The 24,336-nt window shown below is 36.2% G+C and overlaps 2 protein-coding genes across 3 annotated transcripts in view; one reads left to right on the top strand and one right to left on the bottom strand.

The window, feature by feature from the left end:
* Nucleotides 1-23,710, top strand: part of LOC111510014 (uncharacterized) — a 34,161-nt gene extending 10,451 nt beyond the window's left edge. Inside the window, exons 1-4 of one of the 2 annotated variants that reach the window (XM_074186384.1) lie at nt 9,032-9,248; nt 14,605-14,792; nt 19,477-19,658; nt 23,476-23,710. In XM_074186384.1, the coding sequence (XP_074042485.1) occupies nt 9,087-9,248; nt 14,605-14,792; nt 19,477-19,658; nt 23,476-23,570 (627 nt within the window). In that variant the 5' untranslated portion in view covers nt 9,032-9,086 and the 3' untranslated portion in view covers nt 23,571-23,710. Of the gene's footprint in view, nt 1-9,031; nt 9,249-14,604; nt 14,793-19,476; nt 19,659-23,475 lie in introns of those variants that run through there. The other variant, XM_074186383.1, reaches the window with a different exon arrangement.
* LOC141487401 (uncharacterized) lies at nt 817-3,272 on the bottom strand. The gene is made up of 2 exons (XM_074186382.1): nt 2,638-3,272; nt 817-1,396 (listed from the first exon to the last, which is right to left on the bottom strand). Exons 1-2 carry the CDS (start codon nt 2,998-3,000, stop codon nt 848-850), a joined length of 912 nt encoding a protein of 303 aa, XP_074042483.1. The 5' UTR covers nt 3,001-3,272; the 3' UTR covers nt 817-847.
* Nucleotides 23,711-24,336: the final 626 nt, after the last annotated feature.

Here is a 24,336-nt window from a genome sequence, read left to right as displayed (position 1 = left end):
TTTTTTGATATTTCGTGTGATCTCTGGAGGTCCTCATTTATCTTTCCACATGCATATTGCGTATCAGTCTCAGAAAATTCCTTTTAACGTGTGATTCCTAACACGGCTGTCGACTGTCAGAACTTAAGCTGCGTTCCCACGGGGCAAAAATACGAAATCGTGCCACTCTTTCGTACTCATTGTCTTGGCTCACGACTGGAGTAGAGATAGGCAGCGAACCAGCTGAGTGTCGTGGACAGTTCACACACAGTCACATTCACGATTCAGTTTTCCTTGCGAAGCCGACCGCGATGAACGAGCTCCTAGTTGAAAGTTGTGCAGTTTTGTGTTCAACCTTCAGTGCTATTTTAGGTGAGAGATTAAAGTTACATGGACAGATAAGAAAACGGAAGAAAAGGCGTTATTGGGTGAGGAAGTGGATAGTGAAAAGAAGTTCGGAGGTTCAAAATTTGGTTGACCACGAGCTAAGGAGTAATCACCATGAAGATTTTAAAAACTTGTTACGAATGTCTGAAGAACAGTTTGATTATCTCCTGGAACGAGTAACTAAACATATTTTAAAATCAGACACCAACATGAGGCAAGCTCTGAGTCCTAAAATAAAACTCCAAGTTACGCTCCGCTACTTAGCTACTGGGGACTCTTTCAAAAGTTTGGAATATTTGTTTCGTGTACCAAAAAATACAATAAGCAAATTTATACCAGAAACATGCAAGGCTATCATCAAAGAACTCGAAGAATTCATAAAAGTAAGTTTAATTGATGTTAATAATTACAATAGTTATATTAACCTACATACTCAAGTTGATATTTAGTTAGCAACTCAACATCAACCATGTTCTTATTATTAATTACAAAAGTTCGTATGTGAAATCATTAGAATAGTCACTTGCGCCACCAAGGGATGTGTTGTCATTCGATAGTTGATTGGATGAGGGTGGTCGGCTCCAGGTATTTGGTGGTGGGCACATTGTGTTACGAGACGAGTTATTTGGTCTTGCAGTCTCATTGCAGTTGGTGGTCCTATGTTCCGCAGCATAGATGCCACATATTTTCCAAAATAATCATAGCAGTCTTCTTTTGGAATTTGAGCAGCACGAGTTGAAATGTCATCCAATTTTTGTATGGCACTACACATGAAATTAATTTGGGGATCTTGAGCTATTTTCTTCCTCTGTGATGGCGATGGTTCAGATGGGGTTTTCCGTTTACCATATGGTGTCGCTGGAGCCTCCTCCATTTTTTCACTTTGCACTGTAGTATTTATAGCATCTGGAGTGACAGTACTCTTGGAATGGCTTGCTGTATTTGGTGTATTTTCGCTGCAGATGTCGATAGAGTGTTCCTGCCGATCATCACCAACGGAGTGTGGACTAGTTGGATTCGCTGGCATCATCTGAAATAGAAAATTACAACATATTTTGTATTTTATTTATTTTATATATTTTTCAGGTACCATCTACTGAAGATGAGTGGAAGAACGTTGAATATAACTTCAGAGAGCGCTGGAATTTCCTTGGTTGTGCAGGAAGTCTCGATGGAAAGCATGTGATTATACGAGCCCCTTCACACAGTGGATCGGATTTTTACAACTACAAGAACAGTTTCAGCATTGTACTACTGGCGGTAGCAGACGCCAATTACAATTTTCTATATCTTGACGTGGGCGCTAAAGGAAGAGGTTCTGATGGTGGCATTTTTCAAAATAGCTCATTACACGCAGCTTTGGAGACGAATTGCTTAAATATGCCAAGAAATTTTGTCATTGTAGGAGGTGATGCATTTCCTTTAAAAACGTATTTGATGAAACCCTATAGTCGGCGTAATATGACCCAAGAGGAGAAAATCTACAACTACCGACTGTCAAGGGCACGAAGAGTGATAGAAAACACTTTCGGTATTCTTGTTAGTAAATTCAGAATTTTTGAAAAACCAATATCATTGAAAATTGAGTCGGTAGATGATGTAGTCCTCGCCTGTTGTTCATTACACAATTGGTTACGGAAAACAAACCCCACGTACGTTTCCAGTGGTTTGATAGACTACGAAGATGAAAACCATCGCATCAACCGTGGCTCCTGGCGTGAAACCCCAACTGCCAGCTTGCAGGACCTTCCGCGAAATAACAGCAGAAATCCACAACAACAAGCACAACAGATTCGAGACAAGTACCGTGATTACTTCAACAACGAGGGAGCTGTGCCCTGGCAATATAGACTAGTCACTGCTACAACAACTGAATAACCACATACTCTATGCATTATATAAGAAAGGTGTACAGTCTGAAAATACATGTTTATTGAAAAGTATAAAGGATTTGTTAACATAACACCTATTCCAAAATATTAATTACATTAAAACTCAAATATATTCTGGAGTATTACTGCAGTTCAAATATGCCACTCCTAATATTTTATAAAATTACTTTTGAAAACTTTTGTCTATACGAATTTTAATCTTACTAAATATGTTCAATTAATTGAAATGTTAATTAAATTAGTATACTTAATAGAATATTTCATAATATTTTGGCTAGGTGATTAAAGTTAGCGTAGATAAATATATCAACGACGTGCTAAATGAAGTGCACAAAAATTACGTTGACGTAAAATTGAGTATTTATTGAATTTTACTTACCAAATTCGATTTTGTTGACCGTTGTTGAACAAACGGTCGGATGAAGGAATTCAGGTTCTCGAACCAAATGACCTTCGGTACGTATACATCGTCAGTTCCACTTCCAGATCTTTCAGTGTCAGCTATTTTCTTCAGCTCTTGACAGTATGAACTTCTAAGATTCTTAAATTTAGTAATAACCTCTTTCGGTCCAAATCCGTTAATCCCCATTGCTTCGCTAATTCTCTTCGCTGCGGCCAATCTTAAATCCCTGTCCTTGTAGTCTTTGCAAGTCGAATCATACAGCACTCTCTCACTAGCATACAATTCAATGAACTTAATTGTTTCGTTGTCCTGTAACTTTACTACTCTAGGCTCAGACATTTCACCCACTTATAAATAAATCGCTCACAACTAAAAAAAAACCCTCTACTAATCAACCCACTAAATAAAGACGTTTCGACTCGTCAAAATCTGGTTGGCAACTGTCGTGTTCAAGCTTCAAAATCAAACACGTTTGATATGGAGCGTGAGCGGTCGTGGACTCTCCACGCTTCCGGAGGCTACTGAGGCAAACTCACTACACATCGTTCAGACGGGTCGTCTTCCACGAATGCGTGAGTCACGCCAGCGTGCCACGCCCCGTGGGAACGGGGCATAAGGATATCAGGACCGTAAACACAGTCAGAAAAATTTAATTTTGAAAAGACTATAGAATCGCTTAGGGCGATTTTGCTCTTTTTGGTTAGTATATTTCTATTGGTATAGATCAACTTCAAACTGCAAAAGGCATTTCTGATAAGTTTAGAGATGTTTTTTTTTGGGAAAGAAAGTTTTTGTCTTTTTACTACTCCATCTGATACAAAAAAAGGGATGAGAGAATCTTCCAAAGAAAGGAAGGAAGTAATCAATTTGAAACTCTATACATAAATGTGTAGATCATGCAAAGAAGTAACTTTCAGACACAAACTGAAAGAAAGTCCTCCTGAAACAGCTACTTTCATATAAACATTGAATTACACGAAAGAAAATAATTCTTTCGAAACAAATACTTCTATATGAACACTGAATTATACAGAAGATACTTTTCTCTACTCAGTTTGTATTTCAAACATTTGTTGTCTATCAGATGGAGTAGTAGAAAGCCAAAAACTTTTTTTCCCAAAAAAAAATAATCACTCCTAAAAATATAACCCCTTCAATTCAAATTTAGAGATGTGTTTATTAAATCTCATATCTGGGTCTTAAATCGCTAAACAGTAGTGGGTTTCCATCAATTTGCAGCGAGATTTGACCCGAGATCCAAGTTCGTGCCGATTTTTTTCCAAATAGCATGGCCTTGAATTCTATAGGGTTTATGCCAAGACAATATTTTTTTGAAATTTCGTGTAATCTCTGGAGGTCCTCATTTATCTTTCCACATGCATATTGCGTATCAGTCTCAGAAAATTTCTGGTATAATTGGGTGTCATCAGCGTAAAAAATGAATTTTACAATATGATATATACTTATGAAACTGTGACGTATAGACCGTGAAAAGTAGCGGTCCCAGTATAAATCCTTGTGATACCCCTGTATTGACTGGAGTTGGTAATGAAGTCTCATTATCTATCTTCACAACTTGAAACCGGTATGACAAGTAATTCGCTATAAGGCTTACGGAGTTGTTAGCGAGTCCAATATAATGAGGTAAAGAAATTAATAATTGATGTTTCACCCTATCAAACGCCTTGGAGTAATCCAATAAGACTAAAACACAAAGTTGGTTATTATCAATTGAATGAAAAATATCATCTGTCACTCATGGCATCGCGGTTGACATCCGATATTTTGGCCTTTTGGCCTCTTCAGCACCAAATCTGGATAAAATCATGACATGAAGATTCATAAAATTATGACTTCAATCTACTTATGTCAACGATAATAGTACGTAGTGACTTTAATTTGCTTACTTGATTGAATCTTGTTTGAATTAAAAAAGGTATATTTCTAGGAGACAATATTTTTTTGAAAAATAGACGGTTTTAGCTATCTTCTTCTCCATAGTTATAATGAATGATTTTTTTGTTGGTATCTTTTTGGCAACACTGTTTTTGACAGATCACGCGTGAATCGTGTCTTGTGTCATTGTCACACTTGTTCAGTTTGGTCTATTATTTAACCATGAATCGACTTACGAATGAATAACGCTTGCAAATTATTGAATTTCATTATCAGAATTCATGCTCGGTGAAGAAAGTGCATCGTGCACCTCTTCCAATTCATGGGCAGTTTCGTCGGCCTACTGAGGGAGCTATTCGGAAGCTTGTGACTAAATTTCGAACCCAGTTTACAATATTGGACATTGAACCACCAACACGCATACGTAGAGTGAGGACCGAAGAAAATATTGCGGCTGTATCCGCCAGTGTTCGTGATGACCGTGAAATGTCGATTCGCCGCCGTTCGCAGCAATTGGACCTCTGTTACTCCACTACGTGGACAATTATGCGAGAGGATTTGGGTGTAAAACCTTATAAGATACAGCTGGTGCAAGAATTGAAGCCACACGACCTTCCACAACATTTAACATTTGGAGAATGGGCGCTGACAAAGTGGGAGGAAGATCCACATTTTTATTGAAAAATTGTGTTCAGCGACGAGACTCATTTTCAGTTGAATGGATACGTTAACAAGCAAAACTGCCGCATCTGGAGTGAAGATCAGCCACAGGCATTGCAAGAGCTACCGATGTATCCAGAAAAAGTAACTGGTTGGTGAGGATTATGGTTCGGTGGCATCATCGGGCCGTACTTCTTCAAAGACGACAATGACCGAAACTGTGAATGGCGAGCGCTACCGTGTGATGATTGACGACTTTTTGTTGCCCAAAATGGAAGATCTAGACATGCCTGACATGTGGTTTCAACAAGACGGTGCCACACGACACGCGAAACAATGGCCCAATTAAGAGCCGCCTTCGGTGAACAGTTTATCTCACGTGTGATTTAACGCCTTTGGATTATTTCTTGTGGGGTCATGTTAAGGCTCATGTCTACAGGGACGACTGACGCTCTGAAAGCCAATATTGAAGCATTTATACGTGAAATACCGGTCGATATGTGTGCCAAAATTGGACCCTGCGCATGGGCCATCTAAAGCGGAGCCGCGGACAGCATTTGCATGAAATCATCTTCAAACATTAAATTATATTGATCGTTCTAACCAATATCCCAATAAAGATTTCATTAATTTTTTCAAATTTTTTGTGTTGTTTTGAAAATCAGATCCCATACTTCTTGAAAATCACCCGTTAATTATATGTAAGTAGCTGTGTCGAGATGTATTTTCTTGCAGTTTGTGTCTGAAAGGTACTTCTTTACACATCTTTGTATAGAGTTGAATTTTTTGGAATATTTCTTTCTTTGGAATATTTCCACATTTTTTCGTATCAAGATAGAGTAATAGAAAGCCAAAGACTCTCTTTCCCAAAGAATAATATCTTCTGAAAATGTACCCCTTTCAATGTATTTTATACCCTCTTATCTGATCTGATTCGATATTTCACGCTGTGGACACTTCCATCCGCGTTTCAATTAAGTTTTTATCAAGTACATGCATTCCCAAAAATTTTTTCCTTTCACATATATTTTTAATGGTGTTATTATACTATTATTCCGATAGGACGGTAGCCTGGTGGGTTGACGTGGTTGTTTTGCTTCACTCACTCAATCCAACGCGGTGTGAACCGGTGGTTCGAATCGCAAGGCCGAACGATCGATTTTCACTCCGTTCAATCCGTTTCAGGAATCACAGGTGAGACCTCGTTAGTCCTTAGCTCGTACAATTTTCGACTTTTGAGGGTTGTCGTTCGTAGAATGGCGAAAGCTGGTTAACGAAAAAACAGATTTTTAACAGAAACAAGAATTTTCATCATGTCTCGTATGTACTTCCCGAAACATAAATATCTTTCAGGCTATTTCAAACTAATATATTGTCGAAATTGCGATGTCTCGTCCCCAAGAGAGTTATACTGGAAACGTCATTATAATACTGTCTATCGCAAGTTTTCTCATGACAGAAAAAAATGTTTGGTGTATTTTAGTGTCATTGTCAAGACAACTATAAAAATTTCGATCATAACTGGCATATTCCTTATAGCTAGGCTAGTGGAAATTTCTCCATTGAATAAAAACAAAATAAATAATACAAAATGTTCAGGTTAGGTATATTTGACGTTTCACATTGTAATCCACAAAATTTATTGTTTTGAGAGCGTCATAAAATGATAAAATATGTGGCTATTAATCCTTTCCATAACTTCCCATTGAATTGAAATTGGTTGCTTTGTATATACAAGGTGTTTCAAATTCAATCCTCAGCATTGGGATCTCGGAAACTATGAGAGATACCAAGATGGTTGAATCGGCACAAAGTTGCGCATTTAACTGACTAACAATATGCTGTTGAGAAAGTTCGGAAATTCCGAGTATATAAGGAGATATCCGGAAAAAACAGATATTTCGAAAAATGGTTTTTATTTTATTCTGGCTCTTTTTTTCGAAGGATTCAAAAATGAATTGCACCTCCACATTGCCACTATTTCCCTGCTACATAATGGTGTTTTCAGATTTGCTATCCGACGTTTCGTTTTCCGGTCACCATCATCAAATTTATTTTTTATTATGGGGCGCTACATTGGATTTTTTCTGTTTGAATAGAACCAGATTTTACCTTCAAATGAACCAAACTCGCTGAGATTTCGATCCAATAACTTGAACTTAGTTCGATGTGGTTGTCGTCTTTCGGGAAACAAGTTTAATTTCATTTCTGATGCCCTACCGTATTTTAATAAATTCGTATCAAATCTCTTTTTTCTTCATTCGTGAAAGCCATTTTTCGCCAAAAATTAAATTACTTGTACAATAACAAAAAGTCATTGAGTGTGACAAATTAAAAGTCAAATTTAGAAATATCAAAGTCAAAGCCAATTATGATAAGAATTAAGTTTTTTCAATATCTCCAATTTCTCGAAATAGAATGATTGATAACTTATGATACATCATTAAAAAGGTAAAATCTGGTTCTATTCAAAACAGAAAATGGTTAGGATCGAATTTGAAACACCCCGTATAGGTGTTTACCTGTTTTGGTCAGTCAGTTGTTTCTCGATATATTTCTAGGCGGAACTCTTTTTTGTGAGGCAGAAAATGGTTAAGCTGTGGGAAAGAAAATAGTTGTTCAGAAAGTAAATTCGCTTTTTTGTTGCTGTTTTCGCTACTATACTATTCGTCAGTGCCCAATAACAAACCTGAGACTTTTGTGTCACTGTCGGTAGACAGGATTTTTGCTTACAACGGTTGCTTAATCAAGTTTTGTAATCAGAAAGTGTCTTTCCATTCAGAAGATCTGTTGTGCCAAAATTTGCGCGATTTAGGTTGTTCTTCAAAAAATTTCATGGTTATTTCCTGACATGAATTTGTGGTCAAACGAGGTCAATGAAGACTCCACGTTGACTAAATGAAGATTAGTATTTTATGTGATTCTAGCTATTGCGCGAGATTTCAATCGCGTGGATATTACTTTTTGGGTTTCCAACTTTCATGTATTCATCCATCTTCAATATATAGGGAAATACTGTTATAAACTGTTAATATGATAAATATAGAAAACTAGCAGAGTTATCCTCGCATCACAAGTGAAATACAATTTATTTCGAAGCACGAAGGAGATGGAGAGGTTCCTATTTGGTTGCCAAGAAGATCAAAGATTTGGTCTGTTGCATCCAGCTTACATAAAGGAGCAAATCACAAATCGGCAACACTGAAGAATAATCTCCCTACCTACAGTAGTTGAACACCCCCCAAGAAAATAACCTCAGAAACAAGCAGAGTAACCCAGGATGGAGTAACTTGAGTAGGAGGAGGACGCAGTCCTTGTGTTCGCCACTGATTTAGCGGTCAGAAAACCTATCACGACGTCACAACGTATCTTCAAGAGATCAGGCACAGGAGTGGAGAATGCAGATTTACTTCGAAGTGATTAGCCACTAGAAAAAGCGATTAGTGAACTAGTGACTAGCAAAATATAATCAAAGCGTAGTTGAAAATTGATCAGGTTTATCACTCATTACTTATTATCAAGAATATACGCATATACTCTTACTCAATCATAGGTATGAATTAGTCAATTTTTGAGATTATTTTTGAATGACTAAAACAGTAAATTTTCAACAGGATGGATTCATCAACGATGAACTAAATTGATAAAAATGTTATCTGTAATACAAAGAATTTGGAGTTATTCATGGGGAAATTAGAAATATTTCATTGAGGAAATGGTGATTGTTTGGAAATTTCCATCTAATCTTATCTGTGAGATGTAGCAGCAGATATAGATATAAAAAAATCAATCAATTCATATATGCCACATTTCAAGTAAACCAGTAGTAATAGTAGGCTGCCTTTAAATCTCAATTCTCAATATAAATTATGAGGTCACCTTTATTTTTTGTTTCTATTATTTTTCACGTACATGAAATAAAAGGCCATGGTATGATGCTTGATCCTCCTAACAGGAGTTCTTTGTGGAGATATACTTCCTTAGCCCCAACAAATGTGAATGACAATCAGAATTTTTGTGGAGGATTTGGGGTAAGTTTCCTTTTTCATTTCGATTTAATTTTGAGGCTTGGCTTCAACATATCCTTTCTATTGACGATCTGATTGGTGAAAGTCCGGATGATATGATGTTCAATTCTTATGTAGAAGGCAAATGTTGAATTCCACGAACAAAAAATCTAGACAATATATTCCTCTCATCGACTGTTTTTTGATGATCATTCAGGTGGTATAACACTAATTCATTCAAAAACTTCAGAATGTGAAGTGACCCATATTTAGTGGGTTCACGTTAGTCTACACTTTAAATGAGTGCAAGGCATTTGATATCAATTTGGCAAGATTAGGTTACGTTAGGTTCGAAGTGAGTGGATCTATTCGACCGTCCACCGCAACCCACAAGGGTTTATTGTGGCTCACACTTATTCACACTCGAACAAATAAACTCAGCTTCTTAACAAAGCCGATTAGTCTGTATGGTGAGTGGTCTTTCAGGTCAGATGGTGAGAGTACGGCCCTGCTAAACTCTTAAAACCTGATCCCAGCGGCGTCCCCAGCGGTCCCCAGCGGCGTAGGCACAAAGTTTGTGCTCTGCTATTACATAATTTTTCAAACAGAGGCGACACACACTGTCTTCTGACAGCTAAAGTCTCTGTAAGAAGACCTGTAAGAAGGCACGTTAGATATCGTAGTTCATCCCTACCGTAGTCCAACAAATGTTTGGGATCAAGCTTTGAAAGGTGATTGAACGTCTTGAAGTGAGCCAATCCTGGAAGATTCTGCCAGAAGTCCATGAATTTTCCTGCCATCCAGGTGTTCAATCTTTGCTCGCAAAGCCTGAAGCGATACCAGTGACAGGTTCTGGTTCGATGAAGCTGCTTGCAGCACCCTCCTTTGCAAGGGAGTCAGCAGCCTCATTGCCTTCTAGGCCAGTAAGGCCAGGAATCCAGACCGGAGACAATATGTTTTGTTTTCCTATCGAGGAGAGTCCTTTTTGGCAATTTGCTACCAATTTAGACGTTGCTCGGTAGGAGCCAATAGCTTCCATGCCGCTTGACTGTCCGAAAATATTGTTATTGACTCGTGTATGAGGTTAAAAGACAGGTTGATATCTTTGTCCTGGGTCTGCGACTGAAAACACCTGCACCAGAATCGGAAGGTATTTTTGATCCATCTGCACTATAATTGATCATTGGTCTAACAATCATCACATAAATCTAATGGATTTGTTTGGGACCTAAACCCCAAATTTCACCACAAATCCTTCGACATGTCCATAGGGTCAGTCTGGCTTTGTGTAAAACTTTATCCAAATAAGCGTTCTAGGTGGGTTTTTTATTAAGGACAATGTCAAGATATTTCACCTCCGTTCCAGATGGAATGACCTCACCATTGAGGAGAAGTGGCGTTAGATTGTTCAATTTTCTCCTTCTGGTGAAGGGGATTATCACAGTTTTGCTGGGGTTAACAGACATCTGCTTCCTTAGGCACCAACTGTGATTAACGTCCATCATGCTTTGGAGGATATTACAAGCTACCCTTTTCGACGTGGACCTTGCCAAGATGACAAGGTCATTTGCATAAGCTTGTAGATCTACTTTTCTTCTGTCGAGGGCAGCAAGCAGACTATCTATTAGTAGCGGCCACAGAAGAGGAGATAGTACCCCACCTCGAGGGGTACTATCGGGGTACGATAGTTGCAGCTCTGTTTACCAGCATGGCATAGATCCAGCCAGTTATGGTCGATTCTATAGCTTTCCTAGCCAGAGGTGATCCTACAGATTTAGGTAGTGCATTGTCAAATACTCCTTCAATATCGAGAAATACAACAACCGCAATCTCCTTTATGTCAAGGGATTGGGAATTTCCTTCTACAAGATTGTTTTATGCTGAATCTGTCGATTTGCTGGTTTGATAAGCATACTGGTGGTTTTTCAGGGGGGGATGTGTATCCTCTCAAGTCCTTGCAACAGGAAAGATGTGAGGCTGATTGGTCGTACCGATTTAGCTTTGGCAAGGTAGTTAATATTGATTGCAGTCTCAATCATCTCCTTTAGATAGAACTTCGTTAACAAAACGCATGTCAAAAGACAGTATTCTTGTTCCGGTGAGTTTCCGAAATATTCATTTCACAACAGAGGTTCCAAATTCTATTTATCAAACCAATTTCATTCGGCTTTGCATGGGTATTACGGAGTCGAAGAATGAGATCATCATATTCCAATAAACGTTGATGGATTGTACGCAAAAATCTTCCTCTGGCACCACTTACTTCGTCCATTGACGAAAGTTGTGAAATATTCCATTTTGTACTTTTTGAGATTATCGTGTTCGGACAGACAGACGAACTCAGTGTTACTTTTTCGTAAGTAGTTGAAACTCATAATGAAAAAAATAGAAATGAAACTTTCTATGTTTTTTACCACTTTCATTTGTAACTAACGTTACTGTAGTTTCGTCCTATACGGACATTTTCAAACTTATACAATGAACTAACAATAAAAATAGATTTCTTAGACCTGGTCATTACACACAATCAGAATAAATTTGAGTTCAATGTTTTCAGAAGACCTAGCTATACAAACATCACCATCCCAAGCGATTCACTGTTGCCCATAGCATTCTCACTGCCTTTGTCTGCTAACAATCTAGCTAGGGAAATTGACATTATTTTACAGATAGGTCATAATAATGGTGTCAATGCAGATACTATCCAGAAGTTAGTCAGGAAACAAAACCGGAAATTCACTTACAGATTAATATACCCTCAGGTCAAAAAACCAGCGTAGGGCAACACCGGTGTCTCGTCAATAGCGTAAGAATGCCGTAGATGGTAACATAGCACTCTTAGAGCCGCGTTATATCGATGGATCCAGGCCGAGACCGCATATGCTGGACATGCTGATAGCAAGTGCATTAGGGTCTCGGACGGCTCGTGGAAGGCCATGTATCTTGTGTCAGGAACCTCTATACCCATTACGAGACTGCGGTAGACTAAGGTGTTGAAGACACCATCCTGGCAAGCCATGATGAACCACTCAATTTTCGACTTCAGCCCACTCGACCTGAGGAAAGCAAAAGTCAGGCGCTTGGATAAGCCAAGGTCTTCAATGTTATTGAAGAAGAAGATCCTTGTGTTTCCGGAGAAGTGAGGTGATCTCTGCGGCTTTTATATGAGCTTTTTGGTGAACGGGTTCCAACTCGGTGACAGAGTCGTGATCACCTCGTTCAGTGTCGAAAACTAAACCGAGTTCATCGGGTAGCTGCCCTAAAGAGAAAGGCTCCAATTCCCGATCTCCCATGGTCGCGGACCACGCAGAGAAGGGGATTCGAACTCCTCACGACTTTACAGGCTACATTATTATTATCATTATTACTGTTATCCTGGTGTTTTATGAAAGCATTTTTACTGCGCTTGCTTCCATTTGTGAATGAATCACGCACCTCCGTACACACCATTGCGTCAAAACCGGTCGGGAGTGCGAGATAAGTTTCTCGAATATTCAACAAGCTGCTCAAGTGATTGTTTGAAATGTCTTCAGAGTCACGATATGACCCAGCGGAATTTGAAATAGAAAAACCTACTTTATCAAAAAAAAGGCGCTGAAATTCTCAAAGTAAGCACAGTTCGGTTCAATTCAAAATGTTTGCTCTCTGCCAAAATCACGCAGAACGACAATAGGACAATATTCCAATTCATATCACAGAAAATACAGTACACGTTTATTCAATGTTAATTCATTCGCCACTTACTTGCATTCATATATAAATCCAATATAGCTACTTTTTTATTATTGTCTAATGTAGACTATGTACTTCATAGACATTAACATGGAGCCACTACACAATTCATTCATACTATATAACTGGATAGTTTCTATAAACATTTTTTATCATTATCTTTATTGTCATTGTTATTATTATTATCATCATTATGCTGTAGGTTAGGTCGGTTTATGTCCCTGAAGCCCCGATATATTAGGGGAGGCGCGCCAGCATCGTCAGCCAATGACGACTCCCCCACCGTGGGGTAAGTGAACATTGGTTTCTTATGCCTCCTGCATTTGTACTGTCAAGATTTCTGCCTTAGTGCGGCAAGTCGGCAGAGAGAGTATCATTCCATCAATAGCTACATTGATATTTCAATTATTATTTTTATTATCATGTCCCCAATGGCTCACCGTGAATGAGGCATATGATAATTCACCAAAAGGGTGATGAATAAATTGATCTAGTAGTTGGCACTCCTATAAAATAAGAACCACAACGAAACAATGGTTTTGACCAAGATGTATTTTTATGGAGAACTACTTTTGATGGTTTGAGATTTGATTGATTTTTTATATGAATATACACAAGCGTTACAGAAAAAGTCTTCACATTCTCTAAAATCGGTGCCTGTACGAATAGGTTGCCCCACTTTGGACTCGAATCATTGATGAATTTCATAAAATGCCGTTCTCCACATTCAAGAGTTTCCAAAAAGTGCGTGCAGTGATTTTCCTTTATAATCTTCGAACAAATTTGAACTTTCTTCACACGTCTTATAGTAGCTTCATCTGTATGTATGTATGTTTGTTTGTAACTCTCAAGCTCAGGATCTGTATTGACAGAATTGTCGATATTATTGCTGGATCTATTCGCGGGCAGATGGCGCTGTACGTAACCTCCTTGATAGGTTGTTCAAAAGAAAATCAAAATAAAAAATGGATTTTGAGAATTATAAGTGTTAGCAAAATGTTGTACTACAGATAAAATATTTAGATATTTAAATATTTTCAATTGAACGAAACGAAAGATACATTTTAAAATCTAATTTGATTATTTGAAAGCAAACCAGAATATGGATTTCAACAATGAAAACGTTATCGTTGAATGTACACCTGAAAAATTCAGCATTTTAAATATTTCATAAATATAGTTTAAAAAACTAAACTAAAAAAATAGCTTATGAAACTAAAAAGTAAAAAATAAATATAGTTTGTAAAAACTGAAAAAAACACGCTTTCAAAGAACACCGAACTAAAAAGTTTATAATAAATATAGTTTAAAAAAACTAAAACACATTTTTGAAGAACATCAAACTGAAAAAGTAAAAAAATGTTTTCTTAATAAGCTTAAAACAATAACGATCGAAAAATACTAGTATTATTGTGAAAAAAGCGTGGGCGTTTTGTTCCATATTTTTTGTGAGCGCCTACGCTTTTTTCACAATAAAACTAGTATTTTTCAATCGTTATATTTTTAAGCTTTAAAAAAAAATATTTTCAACTTTTTAGTTCGATGTTCTTTAAAAGCATGTTTTTTTATAGTTTTTTTAAACTATATTTACTTTTTTGAGTTTTGATTACACTGTGTGGTTGTTTTCAATTCCTTCAACTTGTTTCAGGTGCAATATGGAATCTATGACGGCAAGTGTGGTGTTTGTGGAGATCGATACTCTGACCCACACCCACAAGATAATGAAAACACAGGAAAATATGGACTGGGAATCATTGCAGGCACATACGAATCTGGTAGCGTGATCAACATCACAATTCTACTCACCGCCAATCATTTGGGAGAATTCACTTACAGGTGAGGAATTGGTGACGATTATTCGTAAAAGAAACCAAGGTGAACAGAAATACTACCAGTGAGTTTTTGAGAATGAATTGTTAAATCAACGAAACACTATTGATAGATAGTTTCAATCATGACAGAAGTTGAAACCAACTTTTTAAATTAAACAAATTTCATACAAGAAATGGTAATATAATATAAGTTTATATATTGTTAGATATGAGTACGTCTACACTTGAGTAGGAGGATATTCAACTTAATTTTACACCATATTTATTCAAAATCATGCTTTTAGATTCAAAGTGACACTAAAAACATCTTCAACTATATTCCATTGACAGAGATTTCGAACTAATCAAACTCTTTTTATAATTGGGGAGCCCAAGCGGGGACTTTCGGGATTTACTAAAGCGCGGCAGATTAATATACAGTTGCACTTGTACCCGGTTAGGTACCTCCACCAAATATTAGCCTCATATATAAGGCCGACTGTGAAGAATAAAGGATCAGATCAGTAAAAAAATTCTCGAGCGCGTCAGATTAAGGTAGGGTGAGTTAATTACCTGCTGAAAAGTGTATATTCCAGTAATCTGACAATTTGAGAGTGACGTAAAGAAAGGAGAGGGCGGCAAAGTTGTAAAAAAATAACGTCATTTCGACATTCTCGAGCGTAGCTAATTTTTTTTTATTTTGAAGGAAATAATTCAAGGATAACGAAAAATATATAATCTGTCGATTTCCGCAAGTAGAAATAACAAAAATTCGTCGATGAAGTGTGAAGTGTGTGTGCGTGCCGCTGTGTGATACCTATATTTTCCTTTCCGAGTTTCTATTCCTCTATTCTCTATTCACTTCTTCTCTATCTATCTCTCATTCCATCCCCACTCTGAATTCTGTTGCCATGACGCCATCACAGCTGATCACAGATCATGGAAGTAGCCGTTACTACGTGGTAGGAAATCATAATGAAGAAAAGAGTGATTAAACTTTCTATGTTTTTTACCACTTTTATTTGTAACTAACGTTACTGCAGTTTCATCCTATTAGGACATTTTCAACCTTATACAATATGTATAAGGACACTTTCAACCTTATACAATATATAAGGACATTTTCAACCTTATACAATATATAAGGACATTTTCACACTTATACAATATAACGTTACTGCAGTTTCGTCCAATAAGGACATTTTCAAACTTATACAATATATAAGGACATTTTTAAACTTATTCAATATATAAGTTTGAAAATGTCTTCATAGGACGAAACTGCAGTAACTTAGTTACAAGTAAAAGTGGTAAAGAACATAGAAAGTTTCTTTTCTCTTTGTTTCATTAATTAATCAATTAATTATAAAGTATTAAATTTTTTTGAGCATTTAAAAAACTATTTTCTTATAAATACAAGTATTCCACTCAAAAAACATACACTTATTTATTTGCATGCTATCAAGTAATTAAGTTCAATGAATTGGCAAAATTGAAAAAAAAATTGTTCTCGTCAGATTAAGCGAATCCCTCTAGATAATCGTCAGATTATGAGACAGCACGTCTAAAACATAAAGATAAACCATATATATATATCTCAATATGATGCGCTTGAGTATTTCAAAATGGTGAATTTTTTTTGCACATTATAATAATGGCCGCGAATTTGCGTCAGATCGAAATCGTCAGATTATTGAATGAGAGCTTTTTTTTGTTGCACTTAACACCTCCTTAGAAAATCTGACGCGCTCGATTGAATTTTTTTTCTTTTCACTTTTAACCCTTACGTATAACCACCCACATCATGCAAACGATCAGATTAACATACCAACATTATTAAAAATACGTAGGATATTGATGCTATCAATATCTGACGCGCTCGAGTATGTCCATGCAACAGTATTTTTTACATATTTAAAAATCTATAGCCGCTTCCCCCACCGATGAAAAGGTATATATTATATGTTATGTTATGTTATGTTTTCATATTCTATAACGAATGCTTGAAGTACAAACTGAATTGAAAAAAAAAATTGTACAATTGTCAAAAAATTTGACATTTCTGCATCTCTATTGATGCCTAAATATTAACTTATTTTATTTCGCTGTGATAAAATAGTATATTGTACAACAAGTGAGAAAAACGACATATTTCTCACGAGCGCAAATCAAGCGAGTGAGAAATATGTCATTTTCTCACGCATTGCACAGGGTACTTTTTCTTTGGTTGCGTTGTTTTCAAGTATTGAAAATTAAAATACATAAATATATAATTATACTTGTATGTCATCAACTCATTTTTATATTTTATTTAAAATAGTAATTAACAGTTATATTTGAACAATTTTGTAAAGTAATTTCAGGTAGGTTGTTTTTTTTAACATGTTTTCGGTAATTGAAATATTAGCTGCGCCGAAGTTGAAGGGGAAACGTACTGAGCTTCCACAGCATTGTTATGTTCAGGTTCTAAAGGCGCTGGAGGCTGAATGGATTCTATTATACTTTTTGAAATTTTCATTTCGTTAGCTATGGAGTTGTCGATATAAGATTCAGCAACATTGCTGGATTTCCAACCCCCATGGCCTTTTAGGCCGGCCGCAAGTTGAGACGCAGGTCCGTTAGGCGACGCAGGGTGAGTCACGTTGAATTTCTGCGAACCATACAAATGATAGGAATCTCGCAAGTTTCGACGTGACGTGACGTCCAGGACGTCCAGGGTGACGTGACGCAGTTTTCACGGTCCATGACCCTGCGTTACGCAGTCCTCCTTCCGTAGATTTCTTCAGTGTCAGTGTCAGATTTCTTCGGCGTGTCAAGTGAAATGGAGGAAAAATTAATAGAGGCAGTTAGAAATCGTCGCGTTTTGTACGATACTAGTCATGAGGACTATTTGCGAATAAAATTAAAAAAGTTCAATATAGGAGGAAGTGGCAAAGGAAAGCGATATGAAGCTAGCAAAAATAATCGATTCAACCTCCTCATCATTTTCTGACTCAGATTCGGAGCTGATATCAATTGAAAGTTCATAAACCAAATCCATTTGAAAATCGAAAGGCAAGAGACACGTCACCTAAGAACTGTAGGCTCAAACTGCGTTTCAACTTGCGGGGGTCCACCCACCCGCAGTTTTTTCTCACCGTGACTCACCATGCGTCACCTCACGACCTGCGTCTCAACTTGCGGCCGGCAGATATGCCTCTGCATCAACTAAAATAGTCGCAGATGACTTTCGGAAACAGTGGCCAGTGTATAATTCAGGGTTCGGTAAATGTAAAAATTTCGCTATTTCTTTCGCCATGGTGCCAAATTTATTTATCTCCACAGGCTGTTTCGTTCATTTGCTATTTTTGTAATTTAAAAAACCGTGTTTCATTTTTTGTAAATTATGTATAATTCGCCTGTGACTGTGAAATTTCTAAGAACCTTGGTTTTAGTATCGGGTAATTTTATTAGAAGGGCAGAATTGAAATCTTCCATGTCATCAATTTTTAATTTTCGAAATTCATCCCAACGGCATGCCCCTGTAAGGCCAATAGCTAAAGCAGCCTGAAATCAAAACCAAACATTCATTTTTCGATAACAATTTAAAAAATTGTCATTCATTCCTTTATCAGCAAATACTTCTCATAAGGAGCATCTTCTAAAAATTGTTGAAGTTCTTCAGAAGTAAATGTTTTTGACTGTTATGGAGCATATTTTCCAGATTTGCGTTTTAAAAATGTCGTAGTTTTACGTATTTTGATATATCAACACAGTTTTTGAAAATTAAGGTACTCCTCAGCATCGAGTACTCAGACCATGATGTTGATGATTCCAATCTTCTTAACAACTCTTCAAAATGAACTAACAAGGTATTTTCGGAACAAGAAGATAAGAGAAGTGGCGCATTGTATAGCATCCGTAGAAAAAGTATTTTTTTCACTGCTAAAATTATTAACAAAATATACAACATGAACAAATACTTTTTGAAAAATTTATTTTTAACAGATTATTCATCACGAAATAATATCTCTAATTGAAATAATAATCAATAGTAGAGTTTGAACAATTATTTCTTACATACATTTTTGAAGATGTTCCATGTTGCTGCTGATCTGACGCGTTAGATATTCCTTGAAGAGTTGATTCCCCAATTTTATCAGATATTTCAATCTGTTTGGAAGAAGATGAACAATTCAATATTACTTCAGATATCTCAATATAGTTATTCAAACTATCTTCTATGTATGTTTCTTCTACGGAGGCAGATTTCCAGCCACCGTGACGTTTTATGGATGTAATGTTGCCTCCTGCATTGGCCAAAACAGTTACAGAGCTTCTCCTTAAACAGTGATCTATTTTTGCCTGAAAGTTACTTCTTTGCATCATCTACACAATTTTATACAGAGTTGATTTTGATTGCTTTTGATTCCTATTTTTTGGAAGATTCCTACATTTTTTGTATCAAGATTTAGAAGTAGAAAGCTAAAATTTTCCTTTCCCAAAAATTAATTTCTCCTAAACATAAACTCTTTCAATTTAAACAAGATTCCTTTGACTGGGATTTGATGAAATAAGCGAATGAATGTTATTTACGTACTGTCACGTTGACATGGGTGGATTCGACCCGTGATGATCCTCTCACAATAGGTATGAGTCAAAACGACCACTTTGAACCATATATCAATTATAAAATATGATGATACTTCTTCTGATTGACTTTTTCATAGCTTGTGTCAGTTGGAAGACCCAAATGCCCCCGAATCTGGAGAAGAATGTTTCCAAGATCTGCTTCTAGAAAATGGATCGTCCAAACATATGATATCCAGAGATGATTATTACGTTTACAACAGAGTGCAACTTCCCAATATCAAATGTGAGAGATGCGTCCTCAGATGGACCTATAGATGTGGTAAGTATAATCGGAAATCTTGATGAGAATATATTATCTCAGAAGCAATAATTTTTTCTATTAGTCAAAACTTGGAAATTATCTATAGGCATATTGTAGTTTGAACTTTTCCTTCTTCGAACTGAGAATATTAGACATTGAAAATGATGGTGATGTTTTTAAGCTGTTTATGCAAAGTGATATAAACACATTATCAAAGTGATCATGTGTTTGTTTATTCGACCCTCCACCGCAACCCGTAAGGGTTTATTGTGGCTCACACCTATTCACCCCCGACCAAATAAACTATCTATTAATAGACATTATTATTCAAATATCTGAAACAGATACTAGAATCCTATGCTGTTCCGTTGTTCATCAAAAATTCTTCAGTCATGATCAAACAGACGTTGTTATTCATTCACAGAAATATCTGAAATAGATATAATACAGGTAAATAATTCAGGTAATTACATATTTTGATAATGGTGTAACATTGAATGATAAATAAACAATTTCGAAGGCTGAGCTACTTAAGCAGAGCTTTAGTTGTAGTAAAACAATGATAAAAATAAAATAAAAACAACAATAAAAATTATTGGCACTCCGGGGCGACTTCGTTGATTCCAGTGGCGCATTTGCTTTTTCAGCTGCAGGAAAACCCGGAAAAACCTGCAGCACCACATCATCTGAAGATCTTGATCTATCAATGTCCTCTCTCTTGTAAAACAGAGTGTAGGGTGTCTCGAGAGGCTCCAATAAATTCAATGCATCACTTCGTGACACGACTATCGTCAAACTTAAACCAGTCCGTTTCGTCTTTGACCAAGGCGTAATAATGACCAAATTCAACGCCAGAACCACAGTGAACAAAGACTGCATGAATATAATATTATAATAGTATCAACCGATAAACAACTTAAACGTTGATTATGTATATACACACACATATACATACATATACACATATATACATATTTATGATGCACTGTTTGGAACCTTTGGTGTAGTAATAAATATTACTGGAGTTTTTTCCCAATACCAAATCGTTATTTTTAACACCTCGACACGTGTTTCGATCACCAAGTGATCATTTTCAAAGAGGAAGAATAAAACTTCAGTTTTAATCTTCCTATTTATCACTTGGTGATCAAAACACGTGTCGAGGTGCTAAAGATAACGATTTGGTATTGGGAAAAAAACTCCAGTAATATTTATATATACATATGCATGTATACACACACATACATTCACATATACATACATAAATACATACATATAATATGAGGTGTCATTATTGCAGAATAAAGCAAATACTCATACTGACAATGTAAATACAAATGATACAAATAGTTGAAAGTAAGAAAATCTGGTTGAAAGAGGGAGTAATAGTCGAAGAGAAGGTGACGTTGGATTGTTCAACTAATTCGAGATATTACCTACAATAGGATGTAGTTTATATCCATAGCCTAGAGAGATTTTCGCTTAGGAATCCAGTTCATAGACAGATTTCTATATGTCATAGTTTTGTTTCACATGTTCTTTCAGTTTTCAGTTGAATTTGTATTTATTGTCTGAAGGTTTATTAGTTTTGGGCCAGAGTATGATATAAATTTCTAAGTGCAAGTTAATCTACAGCGAGGGATATTCATTTTTTGCTGAAGTTTGGCTCGGGTTTCATAATTATGATTTATATTGGAGGTGGAGTAATTATACATCGATAATATGCAGTGATGAGTGTATAATTTCCTCATATCAAATAAGTCTGATTCTTTTTATAGTGCTACAGTGGAGTAATTTTTTATACAATTAAAAATGATTTTCTAATTGAACTACTAATTGAAAAGTATCTTTACTGCTTAAATCAAAATTTAATAGCTACCAGTGAAGATTTGCATTGTGTTTCATCGACGTATCAAAGCCTACTTGAGCGTTTCAAATTCTTCATGAAAAAAACCGAAAAGTTGTGTAATTCAAAGATGACTGTGCTACATTTTTAGAAATGTTATTCAAAGCTCTAGTGAAATATGCAGGAATATACAGGGTGTCTCAATAAAAAAATAGTTTCACATCAATAAATTTCTATAATAAAAAGAAAAAATAAGTTTTTCACATTATTGAATTCTACGTAAAAAATTGCTCCAAAATGTTTCGATAGAAACAAGAAATTTTTGACAGGAAAAAAGTTACAGCGACTTTTCGAAAAATGTACATTTTTGATAAACATTCTGTACATCAGAAACGATTATAGTTATCGATATGTGGTTTTCACCATTGCGTTTGTCATAAAATTTAATTCCCAGACACAGCCATCAGTTTTTATCTATATAGTTTGAAAAGAGGAGTTTCCCAGTAAAAATGTCCAATTTGGCCCACTCTGTATATTTACTCAACATATTTCAATTATTGACTGATAATAAGATCTAATACAACACATTGAGAAATGAACTATGAAGTGAAGTTTGTCTCTCAATGTCAGATATTTAAATTATGATAGTACATTTAACATTTTCTACCATATACATTTTCCTATTGGCTAGGTTATGTTATGAGTTAGATGAGGTTGATAACTTGAGAAAATCTACGGTACCGTAAAATTGTTTGTAACTATAACTCAAAATTGAAAATTCAACAAAGACGAATAGAAGTTTGTATGGAATAAATTTGTTTTTGATGCGAGGAACCCTTCAAAGTAAATACATCACTTTCATTTCAAAGTGATGATGAAATTAATGCATTTAGACCTATCAATGTGGAAAACATTTATTCAACAGACACCTAGCCATACCATTTATTGAAAACACTTATTATTTATTCTGTAAAAACATATCTTATGTTTAAATTCGACTAAATGGACTTTAGGAATGTTTTTAATCATTTAGTTTAATTAATAAATCAGTCTTCATTGAATGAATAAGTTCACTTGCATTATTTGTTTCTGCTTCATAGTTTTGAAGTCGCGTTTCTTGAGTCAGGTACTTTTTTTTAAATATTCTTTTAGTTCAATTCGTTTTTCTCACATCATTTTTCTAGAAGATGCTTCTGTGGCCAGTAACTCGACTCGAAATTTCGAAGTTATCAGTTGGTCTTTCTAGTTTTGGAAAAGTCAAACCAATATTACCGAAAGCACTTTTCTAATAATATTTGAATTTGGAAAGTTTTTTGTTTCAATGAGTATTAACTGTACATCCTCATATTTTTTATTACGAACGCAGGTCACGTTAGCGTCCTATTTTCAGTATTGACTGCTTTCCCAGAAAACCATATGAGGAGTTTTACCACACTGCCCAAACAACAACTATACTCTGTCCATCCAAGCAACAGACTGCTTCAAAACATCACCATGCATAGTGCACGTGATCTCCCAGACAAGGCTGCTTCTACAGAGTCGCACTAAGGAACGACAGACATTTCATTTTATTTTTTTTAATGATATGTGGCTGGGTGTGGGAAATCTTTTAGGTGGAGTGTTGGGATACAAATTAGCAGTTTCTTTAGCCGTATCAGTACTTGACAAACTTCCAAATACCGTAGATTTACATAACACAAGCGTTAAAACATAACTGACCACTTCGGCACTGTAACAATGAATTTCGCCAGCCAATTGCAGTTTGATCTGATTGGCCAGTGTGAGGAAACTGGTTTAATTCACCCAATAGACGCAAGTGTCCTATTGATCATGCTTTGATCACGCATCAATCATTGTTAGAGTTGCTTTTTTTCGTGGATTAATGTAGTTTACAATGGAATAATTCGAGAGCTGTACAAAAAAAATCTATCACAACTATTTATACTCACGAAAGACAAATTTCTATTTCTAACAATTTGTGTTTTACAGGAAATAACTGGGGCTTCTGCGAGGATGGAACTGGTCGTCTAGGATGCGGTCCCCAGGAACACTTCAGGTCCTGTTCAGACATTACCATCGTCTAGTCATCAGGAGCCTCCATAACAATGTCAATTTTAGTGAATAATCGAAAGTTACATCACTCTAAAAACTCATCGTTTGAATAAAATTATGAAAGCATATGAATTGTATCAAAGTGATCCTAATAAATTTGTTGTAGATCGTCTGTTTTTGAAGTTATACTTCTTTTGTCGCGTTAGGGAACATTTTCCACCTCATCAGCATCAAAACCGTTTCTCAAGCTGCAATCGATCCTTCTAAGTGATGAAGAGTTTCGTAGAGAGATCAATTTGGCTCTTGCAGCATGAAGCTCTTCCCCTGAAAGGGAACCTGAACCACGTCGACTGCATCTCATATTTGTGGAGCAAGAATGACCTATGTCCTTCGACCACACTGAAAAAGAAGAAGCTGAATCAATCACTTGCGAATTAACTTTGATTGGAGACTGATGAATATACATATATCTCGGCTTGTACACGTTGAATAGCAATACTAATCCTTTCTATCAAAAAAAAAGGTAGAACGGTAATAGTTCGTTGCTTGGCCTGACCTCCTTCCGAGGGCATGAACGAACAATATAGACTCCGGGCCATAAACAGCAATAGTTTCAACCGCTACTGGATGGAACAGATAGTTGTTACCAAGATTTCTATACAATATACTAAATGAAAAATAAAAATTCCACTTACATGGAACACTGTCATCCTCACTGGTAGACATCGATGTTTCGCCGTGAAACACTTGCCTTAGGGGCTCTTCAGTATCAATCTGGATAACATTATAAGAAAAATC

Source organism: Leptinotarsa decemlineata, unplaced genomic scaffold, assembly GCF_025532065.1.
Source record: "Leptinotarsa decemlineata unplaced genomic scaffold, Ldec_3_MD MMD2_tig00078422_RagTag_RagTag, whole genome shotgun sequence".
NCBI classification, from domain to species: Eukaryota; Metazoa; Arthropoda; class Insecta; order Coleoptera; family Chrysomelidae; genus Leptinotarsa; species Leptinotarsa decemlineata.
The sequence above is the reverse complement of the archived record's forward strand: the minus strand, read 5'-3'. Positions and strand labels throughout refer to the sequence as shown.

Excerpts from the sequence above, each read along its gene's own strand:
- LOC141487401 (XM_074186382.1), bottom strand. The coding sequence starts at position 3,000 with ATGTCTGAGCCTAGAGTAGTAAAGTTACAGGACAACGAAACAATTAAG. Across the intron at positions 1,397-2,637 it reads GGTCAACAAAATCGAATTTG|ATGATGCCAGCGAATCCAAC; the intron begins GTAAGTAAAATT and ends TTTCTATTTCAG.